The following is a 12,054-nucleotide window of genomic DNA, read 5'->3' on the forward strand; positions in this document are numbered from 1 at the left end:
TTCCAGTGGTTAGAAGCCAGGGGTCATGGATTGTGAGAGGGATGTCCGGCTGCTGATTTAGGACCCATCCTGCTACGGGATGGGACCTAAGCCGGCAGCCAAATGTCCTCCAAGGGGTCCAGATTGCGAGAGGGTGCAGGCAGGTCTGAGGAACCCCCTCCCCATGCACTAATTTCGTGCATCAGGCCTCTAGTATAATTATAATACTTCACATGGTGGATAGTATTTAGAATAGTACCATCACTAAAAATCCCAGGTGTGGCTTCTGTGTGATCATAAATAGTCATTGCTCTTGTTAGATGAGGCAGTCCATCACCTATGGACTGTCTTTGTGGGAAATGGTCATTGTGGCAGATAAAGACACATCAGAGATATTGTAAGAATAATGACAAATAGATAATACATCTACAGAAGTTTTGAAGTAGTGCAAATTAATCTTATCAATCAGATTACAATGCATATGTTTTGTTTTGTTGGAGTTGAACTTTTAAGTGTATATATTTTTTCCTTATAATAATTAGGAATGGGATAGAGAAGCAACAGCAAATGCCCAGAAGTGGGCAAACAAGTGCACTTTACAACACAGTGATCCAGAGGAACGAAAAACCAGTATGTGAATTAGTAAATATTTGTTGAATAAGTGAAAAAATAAAATTATAGTGGACAAATGAAATAGAATTGATCCTTCTGGTGTATTACATTAAGACTATGAGTAAATGTTACTTATATTTGGCTTTTTAAAATCACAGTATCTGTATATGGAGAAATAGTTATGATAAATGCCATTTTGTTCTTATTGATTATTTTTATGCAAATAATATCTCAAGCAGTATCTAATTTGTTCCTCCCAATTTGCTCACGAGTAAACTAGGATGTGGAAGGAATGACTTACCCAAGAGCACAACCTCATGTAGTGAGATATATCGGAAAGCTAACCAGGCTTTCTGATTTCTTACCCACTGTCCTTTTGTGATATTGTATAGCCATTTGGTGTTCTGAAATTATTTATTTTGTATTCACAAATTATGTTGAATTATGTGGAATTGTACCTGATTTTTTTCTTTACTAATATGAAACTTTTTAAAATCAGGTTGATATTTTGATTATGTTGATTCATTAAAAAAAATTTCGGTAACAGTCAAGTATTTTGTATGGGCTGTGTAACTATAACACATGGAATCATATAGCCTATTCAAAAACACAGAAGACATATCAAGGATCCTGGTGTTCAAATAGTTGATTTCTTTTACCATTGCAGCTTTATTGCTTTCCTCATGATCTGTTCCTTCATAGATACGAAATGCGGTGAGAATCTCTATATGTCAAGTGACCCTAATGAGTGGTCAATTGCAGTCCAAAGTTGGTTTGAAGAGAGACACGATTTTGTTTATGGTGTAGGACCAAAGTCTCCCAGTTCAGTGGTTGGACATTATACCCAGGTAAAGGGAACAATGAAAATACTTCTACCATGAATGCTCTAATATAGAAAGCGTCTTCAAATTATGTCCCATCTGAGTGTTCAATTTGGGGAAAAGAGCCTGAATAGGTACAATACAGTAACATTGGACTGGTACTTCACCCGCAGCTATCATTTTGTTTTGATGGCTTGCACAACTCTCGGTTGGAAAGTGCACTCTGTATTTTTCCAACATTAGAAATGAACAGAGTAGTGAATGCACATAAAAATTTAATATTTTCAAAGTGTGTGACTTTGTTTCAATAATGTAAATATTTCCATAAAATACATGGCTGCAGGCTACAGTAGTAACATTTTTTCAAGTTTTTATTTGGCATTTGTCCTTTAATATTTCCCCTTTCTTACGTTATTCTTTATATATCCCCTTATGGATTTGTAGCTTGTTTGGTACTCATCTTACCGTCTTGGATGTGGAGTTGCTTATTGTCCCAATCAAGAGAGCCTAAAATACTTCTACGTTTGCCATTATTGTCCTGCGTAAGTATACACTCTAGAGATTAAAGTCAATACTTCCATCTGCAATTTGATATTTTTAAATTTTCATATATTAGCCAAATCAGAAAAAACATATGTTTCAGCCCTCGCTGGTTTGGCTCATTGGATAGAGCATCGGCCTGGGGACTGAAGGGTCCCGGGTTCGATTCCGGCCAAGGGCATGTACCTTGGTTGCAGGCACATCCCCGGTGGAGGGTGTGCAGGAGGCAGCTGGGATCGATGTTTCTCTCTCATCGATATTTCTGACTCTCTGTCCCTCTCCTTTCCTCTCTGTGAAAAGTCAATAAAATATATAAAAAAAATAAAAAATAAAAAATTAAATTGGTAAAACTCAATCCCATCATTGTAGCAAGCCTAAGTTAACCACTGCATTTTATGTTTATGTATACCAGTACAGTATATGGAGACATTATACAATGTACAATTTCATGTCATTGTTTATTATTTTTGTGTTTTAGAGCCTTCCCCCCCCCCCGGAGGCCCCCACTGCCAACTGTGGGTGGTTTGGGGGCGTGGGGGGTTATTCATTTACCTCCATGTCTCTGAGTCACACACGTCTGCTAACACCTTGATCTGTAGGGGCCAGAAGCTGTGTTCCCTTCCCACCCCCCGAACTACCATGCTTGAGCTGCCCGTAGCTATTCCGACTGTTCTTTTTTATATTTTTTATGATTTCTGAGAGGAAGGGAGAGGGAGAGGGAGAGAGAGAGAGAGAGAGAGACATCAATGATGAGAGAGAATCATTGATTGGCTGCCTCCTGGAGCCCACAACCCAGGCATGTGCCCTGACCGGGAATCGAACTGTGACCTCCTGGTTCATAGGTTGATATTCAACCCCTGAGCCACACCGGCCGGCCTCAGCAGTTTTCACACACAAAAACAACTCCATAATGAACCACCCCATACTGTCTTGATTTATAGCAGGAAACATGCTGTTTCAACAAGCAATATGTTTGAAGTCATCCATAATAAAGCCTATGGACATATCAAAGATCTAATCTCAATGTATCTCTTAGCTTTAATTCCTTATGACTAGAGACAGGGGCACCCCCAAAACCATATCTCCCCCAGGATTTATTTTGAGATTGTAGATAACCTGGGGATCTTGATCTCCCATTTGAAAAGTGTGGCCTTCACAGTCACTTGCCACTAGAAAGAAGTGAAAAGTCCTAGCAGAATGCACTCAGACTCACTGCCTGGCTGTGAGAGGGGAGGCATCTGAAGTGAGGGGTGGAGTGAATAATGAGGGGCAGCAGAGATGAGAGAACCCCCGCCCCAGACACACCACTATTTAAATATCATTGTTCCTGCCTAGAAGTATTTACTGTCCCTAGTACATATCAGAGAAATTATGATATTTTATCATCTTCCAAATATACATGATATGGTAGCATTGGGTATTTTCTCTCATACTACAACTCCCTAGCCTCCAAGAGTTCCTTCTGTCTGTCTAGGTAGGAGATGTGTTCTAACACCAGCCAGCACATTGGAGTGCACTGCCTCACCAATTTAACCAAGACTCGTTGGAGATAGAGTGTTGAAATATACTCTGAAAAGTTGAGACTGTAGTTATCCCAATTTAGTTGTTCAACCTACAAAATTATAGTTAAGGAGATGGGTCAATGTTTGAGGTATTTTCTTAATTTGGAGGCCATCTGAATTACACATTGAGAATTGTACTTTTTCACTTTTGGTAACATATCTGAATATATTTAATAACTAGGTATATTTGGTGACTAATGCTACCCTCGGAGTATAAATGAAAGAGCAAAGTGAAAAATATTTGACACTATGTTTTTTTAAATTTCAGTGGCAATAATGTGAGTAAAAAGAATACCCCTTACCAACAAGGAGAACCCTGTGCCAGTTGCCCCAATAACTGTAACAATGGACTATGCAGTAAGTTTGAAGTGATTTTACCTGCTGTTATAATAGAGTTGATATTTTATTTTCTTTTTATGGATTAGGAATTCTCCTAGGGTTACCAATTTAAATACTATCTTAATGCAAAATACAGAAAGATTCCTCAACAGAATGTGTTTAAGGGAACATTTTATACACTTTTACAACTTACACTAGAGGACTGGTGCACAAAATTCATGCACAAGTAGGGAGGGTCCCTAGGCCTGGCTGGTGATCAGGGCTGATTGGGGCCTTCTAGCTGCTGGCCAGGGCCTTCCTTTTGGCTGCCTGTTGAGGCATCCCTTCCCTGGTTGCTTGCTGCTGTCCAGGGCCTTCCTTCATTCTGTGCAGCCCCCTGGTGGTCAGCGCATATCACAGCAAGTGATCGAACTCCCGGTCTCCCATTCAAACTCCCGAGGGGACACTTTGCAAATTAGCCTTTTATATATAGACTAGAGGCCCGTTGCAGGAGGATTCCTGCAAGAATAGGGCTTTGCTCCTGTCTCTGCGGCTCCTATCCCATCCTTCTCTGTGGCTCCTACCCTGCCCTTCTCTGTGGCTCCTACCCCAAACTTCTCTGCGGCTCCTACCCCGCCCGTCTCTGCAGCTCCTACTCTGCCCATCTCTGTGGCTTTTACCCAGCCCATCTCTGCTGCTGCTCTCCCGCCCATCTCCACTACCTTGGCTCCGTTGCTTGGCTTCCTTCTATGGTGTCTTCAGTCTTCGCTCCCAGCCAGTATATGCAAATTAGGTGCCATCTTTGTTGGTGGTTAATTTGCATATCACACTGATTAGCCAATGGGAAGTGTAGTGAAGGTACGGTCAATCACCATGTTTGTCTATTATTAGATAGGATTTGTTTTGTAATGAAAAGAATATGACCACTTGTAACATGATGAAACATCTACCATCAATGGCTTTTGTGACTATGCAGAGATCATTAATATTAACTATACAAGTTTCTGGTAACTAGTTCATTTCATCAAAGTATCATTAGACAAAAGGTTGTATTTTGAAAAAAATGAAAATTATAAATCTACAGAAGTGAGATGAATATTATGGCTCAATCTAGACAAGCAAACCAAATATTAAATTTATTTTGTGCTAAGATGTTCATCATGCTGATTATCGTATTTTTTATAGTATAATTGGAATCATAATGTTTGACTTGACAAATCATCACTTACCCTATAATTTGATAGTAGTGGTGTGTACTTTTGAATGACAAAAATTCAATCTATATACAAAATTGGTTCATTCTGTTGCAAAAGGAGAAAATAAAATAAATGTCATATATATCATTTCAAAGTTCTCATAAATAGAATTAAAAAAACCTGTTGGTCTTTCATTGTTGGGATACTTTCATGAAAATTATGAACAATAGAGTTGACCCATTCACTGAGATTTTTACCTTTCAAATTCATTCACCTTTAGTTAGCCTTCTTTTTCTAAAGCTATAATTCAGGATATTGATGATATCAAAGCTATAAATCAACTAAAGAAGAAAAAAGTTGAATATACCACTGCTGAACGCTATTTGCTAAAGAGCTTGGAATTATCCTATTAGCATAAGCATTCAACTGAGACAAGAGAGAAAGGGGGGGAGGGAGAGAAAGAGAGAGAGAGAGAGAGAGAGAGAGAGAGACTTTGATTTGTTGTTCCACTTATTTATGCATTCATTGGTTGATTCTTGTATATGCCCATATGCCCTGACCAGGGATCAAACCTGCAACTGTGGTGTATTGGGATGACTCACTAACCAACTTCACTGCCCAGCCAGGCTCCTCCTACACCTATGCATTTTGAAAGTATGAATTGTTTTGCTGCTACTAAGGAAAATAACACGTAACTAATCTGTTTTTGTTACAGCTAATAGTTGTCAGTATGAAGATCTCCTTAGTAACTGTGGTTCCTTGAAGACAACAGCAGGCTGTGGGCATGAATTGCTCAAGGAAAAGTGCAAGGCTACTTGTCTATGTGAAAACAAAATTTTCTGACATGTTCAACGTGCAATGCTCAAGATTAAGTGGAAAAGGGCTGCATTACTTAGACCTAGTGGAGAAGGGTGCATCATTTAATTGACACTTCCCGGAGGGGAAATTGTAAGCCTGTTAGTTACAAATTTGATTCCAAACAGTAATGCATCTTTTTCTCTAGCATCTTCATAGAAATCTCTCTCATACATTGATTTACAAAAGCAACATGATGCCAACTTTGGACTTTGAGATAGATTTGGTACTTTAAAGTTAACAAATTAAATCAAGTTGAGGATGTTTAAAGTTGTAACCACAGGATTTAGGTCACTAGAATTTTGGACTAAAATGAAGAATCACATGTTCCATGGAACAACTTGGAGAAACAAAACAAAACAGCTGTAACATCATTGTCATTCCTACCACATGATTTTTTACATGTATAAAGAATGAATTCAAAGAGTGGATCTATCTTTGTCTTATGGTGTCCTTTTTTTAAAAAAAAAAAAAGTAGTCAGCTTTTAGAATAAAGAACGTATCTAAGCAACCACATAGACATGATTCTTGTGCAATATTTTATAGGATTCATAATTACTCTAACTAGACTCAGCCCAGTTAAATGATTATATTGCACAAAATTTCCAAAATATTTGCCTATAAAAGTAAACTTTAACAACAAAAAAATATGTTCTTTCTTTTTATTTTTTTAAATATATTTCTTTATTGACTTCAGAGAGGAAGGGAGAAGGAGAGAGAGATAGAAACATCAACGATGAGAGAGAATCATTGATTGGCTGCCTTCTGCACATCCCCCACTGGGGAACGAGCCCGCAACCCAGGCATGTGCCCTCGGCCGGAATCAAACCTGGGACCCTTCAGTCCCCAGGCTGACGCTCTATCCACTGAGCCAAGCTGGCCAGAGCTCTTTTTACTTTTTGACATTTTGATAATCCTATTTATTTAGTTGATACATTTTTCAAAAGAGGGTACCATCTGACAATATATACAAATATATCCTCCTCCTCAGAAGGAAAACAATAGTAATAAGTATTTTAGAGAGATTTATCATTGATGAGTCTTTGCCTACCTTGTAATTTAAGATTGATAAAACAACAGTCAAGTCACGCTATCTTTTACAGGTAGTGATAAAAAGAAAAATGATTGCCTCAAACATTTTTACTAAAAAAATTAAAATAAGAAAAAGAACAGTAGAGTAAATCTAAAGTGAAGAAGAAAACGATAGTCAAAAACAGAAACTAATGAAATAGATAATAGAAAATCAAAGTATATAATTAATAAATCAAAATTCTGGGTTTTTGAATTAATAAAATAGACAAATGACTAGGTGGCTTAATACAGAAATAAAGATAAAACAAAAAGAATTTAACAAGATGGCAAGGGAGAAACAGCTATTTAAAATGTAAGAAATAAAGAGAAAGAGACGTGGCAGGGAGGTAACTATTAAAACCTCTACACAAGTATATTTGGAAACCTAGATAAATTATTTGCTAGGAAAATAAAAATACAAAAATTGACTCTATTAGAAATACAAAGTTTAAACTGCCCATTGTCTATATAGAAAAAGCTATTAAGAAGCTATCACCTCTCAAAAAGTGTGTGTGTGTGTATGTGTGTGTGTGTGTGTGAGAAATATGATAAATGGGCAAAGAACATGAACAAATAATTATCAAAATAGATTAAAATGGTCACTAAACATAAAATATTTTTTTACTTCACTCATAAAAATAAATGGAAATTTAAACCTCACTGACATAGCACTTTACCACTCAAATTGTAAAAATAAAAAAACACACATTCTGTTACAGTTTTTATGGAGGTGTATTTAGCAATGTCTACCAAAACTACATGTGCATTTACTCTTTAACCCAGACATCTTTCTAGGATTCATCTTCAAAACCCTTCTAGAAATTTTATATTGTTCTTCAACCATATGATGATTCATATTGCAACATTATTTATTGAAATAGTCTTTGTAATTGCAAAATATTGAAAAAGTCTATAGCCCACACACAAAAAGTTGGTTGAATAAACTATCGTTTATTCAACATATTGTAGTGCCACATATCTTTTATGAAGAACAAGAATCTTTATGAACTTATCTGGAGTGATTTCCAAGATATCCTATATAATAAAAGCCTAATATGCATATTGACCAAACTGTGGAACAACTGGTCACTATGATGCACACTGACCACCAGGGGGCAGACGCTCAACTCAGGAGTGTCCCCTGGTGGGTCAGCCACTCAGCCAGAAGCTGGGCTCACAGCTGGCGAGCGCAGTGGTGGTGGCAGGAGCCTCGCCTGCTTCCATGGCAGCACTAATGAGCACTGAGCTGAGAGGTAAGGAGCAGCAAGCAGGCGGGCAGTAAGGAGCGAGGGGTTCTGAACTGTGAGGGCTCAGATGGGGCGAGGGACCCTCCCCCCTCAGTGCACAATTTTTGTGCACGTGGCCTCTAGTATCCTATATAATAAAAGCCTAATATGCAAATTGACCAAACAGTGGAACAAACAGTGGAACCAGTTGCTATGACGTGCAATGACCACCAGGGGGGGCAGACACTCAATACAGGAGATGCCTCCAGGCCACAGGCCCTAGGCCAACCAACAAGGGTGCCAGCAGGGGACCCCCGATTGCTCTGCTGGTCTCCCCTCAGAGGGAGGCGACTGGCAGCAGTCGGGGGGCGAGGGGGCAGCACCAAGGGAGGCGACCAGCAGTGGTGTCGGGTCCAGGCAGGCAAGTGGGCAGCACCAGGCCAGCCAAGGTGGATGACAGTGGGGGCTCCTGATTGCCCTGCCGGTCGCCCCACAGATCGCCCCTGATTGACAGCCAAGCCTAGGAACCCTACCAGTGCACTGGGCCTCTAGTTGACAAATTAAAAATAGCAAAGTGCAAAAACGTTTTTGATAGTATTCTACCTTTTGTGTTAAAAGGGTAAATGCAGAAATACACCTGAACATTCACATTTTTGCAACATAGGAAAAGTGCAGCAGAAACTAAGGAAATTGGTTGTATCCAGTTGGTTGGTGAGAATGGGGTGGGCAGAGTAGAGGGTGTCAAAGGGGTAGGAAAAATTGGTCGGAGGGAGTGAATCTTCTCTGACTTCCTTTTTGTATAGTTTTAACTTATAAATTATGTGAATGCTCACATACTCCTTCCAACAAAATATAACCAACAAAGGAGGGAAGAAATATCCAAAAATGGAATAAACACAAAAACAAATTAAACTATACTTTAAATAGTTTAAAAGTATTAAAAGTTTAAAAGAAACTTTATAACCACCATAAAGGGTGAAAAAACACACACCACAGAACTAATTCAAAAAATGTTCGAATGCCATTTTGGACTATTGTCTTCTATATGTATGTAAACAAATGTTCAACTCTAATAAGACCTTCTGGTTTGTTTTTAACCTTAGACACATGGGTTAGTAGTTCTGAAACTACTATGTATGCTATGATTGAACAAATACATATAAACAATGGGAACCAGGCTTCTGACTGTTGGGAAAGGATTTACGCATATGGAAGAGAGGAAGGTGGAAATAAACCCTGTGTTGTTGTATTAGAATTGGATATATTGCTATGAATTGATGGTTTTCAACGTATAGAAATAGATGCACTGCTAGGGAACTAAGCAGAAGGAATCCCTGCCCTCAAGAACGCACACTTTTTTAACAAAGGAGATAAGACCATAAGGTTTCCCAGCCATGAGGGACACACACCATTCTTCAGGATGGTAAAAATTATTCCTAAATTGATATAAAATGTAACACCAAAGAGGGAAATGCTGGCTCACCACTTTTAAATGGAACACATCATGGCTTTAAATTAAAGAAAGTTCCAGAAAGGACAAGTTCATGCTGGCTTAATGAAGCCTCCATCCTCATCCCTCTGGCACTGGCAGCCAGCAGCAAAGATGATAACTGATGAGTGGCCACTGGAGGCTTCCATGGAATCCAGCAAACAGACTCAGCTTTGAGGTCTGGAGTTACTGGCAACACGCTCACTGAATATTGCCAGGTATGAGACCTTAGCAGCCCAGATCTGTCAAAGAGACTGAATAGAAGGGTAGGAAAAGAGCAGATGTTATGGGGGAGGTGACAATATTTGTTAGTACACATGAGACAATTCCTAGGGCCCTGTGAGCAACCAGCAATGATTGGGTGAAAACTTTACAGTTTATGGCTCTTTCAAGAGCAAATAAAGGGGAGCACTACCTTTACCTGTCATCACATGCATGAGCGCGTGCACACACATACGCACGCACACACACACCCGCACGCATGTGCACACACACGACAACATTTTATGGGAACTGTTATAAAACCAAAACTCCTAATGTTGGGAAATATAATTGTAAAAGACACTCTTGATTTGTATATAAAATTTTAAAATGTCATCAGATATCTATTTATTTCAAATTGAGATGATTTTTCCCTTTTTTGATTAAGTGAAATAATGCTTGTTATGTATTTAAGAGTAAGAGATACTAATGATACTCAATACCTTTTAATGTACTTGCCTGTCTCCACTTATTGCTACCAAAGTTAATTAGAAACATACTACATTCCAGATGGTATACTGAATTTTTTATATTCATTTTTGCCCTTTGCCTTCACAATAGTGTCTGCATCTTACAGATGAGTAAGCGGGGATAGGAGAGTTAAGCTCCTAATCCAGATATAAACAGCCAGAAAATGTCAGAGCGTGCCTGACAGAGCCTGGCAAAAGCCTAATTTTTTAAGCACTGCACAATACTAGCACTTTTTTTTTTTTTTATCTAGACTGAACCTATTTGACAGTTTGGACTGCAAATGCATTCACACTATTTCATTGGAAAACAACAATTTTATTTACATTAAGAACAAGTAGATTACTTGTTCTATATTTATGAAAATGTGTATGTTTTTGACTTTGTGCCTTTTAAGACTTGTTGTGCATGATAGTCAGGCATAAAATGCTTCCTCTTAACTTCATAAAATAAGATAGTGACTAGATTCTGTTGGCTTCCATTGCCACTGTCTTAAAAAATCTGGCCTGTAATTATAAAAAAAGGTGGCATGACATAGATTGAATCCTAAAGAGCACTGATTGTGTGAGGGCATGAGAAAGCCTTCCAGCGTGATGGATGCAGAGCTACATACATACTGGAAAATTAAACTGGCCATGGACCCTTGATTTGTACACTACATTGTATGCAAGTTATGCCTCAATTTAAAAACAATAACAGATGCAGAAAAGGAGGATGGGAAGGAGGGAAAAAAGAACAAGTTAAGAAAAGACAAAAGTCAAAATAGATTGCCATGATATGGCATGGAGGCACAGGTTTGGTAAGAAAATCAGGGTTCAGTTGGGGGCATATTAAAAGTGGAAGGATGGAGTGGCAGTTGAGTTTCACTGTATAAATGACTCTTAAAATCATAACACCACATTAGATTCTCTGAGAGTGAGTGGAGCAGTTTGCTAAATCTCAGAATTTGCTGAAGTTTGTGAATGCAAGATCCACCGAAAGTGGCAAAAGTTAGTGTCCATCTCCTATTTTAATTTTTTCCTGTCAAATAGATAACTCTTTAAACTCTACAGTCCATCACAATTCGCTGAAAAAGGAAAAGAATAATCTGTGAGGAAACAGTCACAAATCATCAACATGCTTGGGGAATATTGAAAACCTTTTCAAGTCATCATGGAATAAGTATCAGTTCAACTGAAAAATGATTGAGGAAGGAGAGCAATGTATGGTAACTAACGTGGCAAATGGAGGAGCCAAAAAAAAAATGCCTTGAAAGTTTGATATTAATCTTTGGCAAATATGTGTCATTTAAAATATATTTCTTTTACTTTTTAGCATTCTTGAACCATGACTTCATATATAAAACAGAGTAATATATAAACTGGCACTTTTTGAAAAACTGTGCTAAACAAAATTTGTTTCTCTTTTTCCTAGTGTATGAATATAAATGAAAATTAATCCCATTTTGTAAAACTACTTGTATATGTGCCGGGCCAAACCAGTCAGATAGTGGGGGCTATTTTTAAATATAATGGGTATAATGGGTACTTGAAACAGGTGGAAAACAAGGCAAAATACCAATCTACTGTTCTCTGTATATGTGCCCATAGTTCATCTAAACTTTCAGCAGAATTTTATTCAATTCATATTAAACCATGGAGGCTATTTTATATATAT

The 12,054-nt window shown here is 38.2% G+C and overlaps 1 protein-coding gene across 1 annotated transcript in view; it reads left to right on the plus strand.

The window, feature by feature from the left end:
• Nucleotides 1–6,299, plus strand: part of LOC102761321 (cysteine-rich secretory protein 2) — a 28,706-nt gene extending 22,407 nt beyond the window's left edge. The window contains exons 4-7 of the mRNA XM_006765713.2: nucleotides 1,294–1,439; nucleotides 1,857–1,954; nucleotides 3,783–3,871; nucleotides 5,744–6,299. Of these exons, the coding sequence (XP_006765776.1) occupies nucleotides 1,294–1,439; nucleotides 1,857–1,954; nucleotides 3,783–3,871; nucleotides 5,744–5,871 (461 nt within the window). The 3' untranslated portion in view covers nucleotides 5,872–6,299. The remainder of the gene's footprint in view (nucleotides 1–1,293; nucleotides 1,440–1,856; nucleotides 1,955–3,782; nucleotides 3,872–5,743) is intronic.
• Nucleotides 6,300–12,054: the final 5,755 nt, after the last annotated feature.

The sequence above is a fragment of the Myotis davidii genome, unplaced genomic scaffold (genome assembly GCF_000327345.1).
Source record: "Myotis davidii unplaced genomic scaffold, ASM32734v1 scaffold240, whole genome shotgun sequence".
Lineage (NCBI taxonomy): Eukaryota > Metazoa > Chordata > Mammalia > Chiroptera > Vespertilionidae > Myotis > Myotis davidii.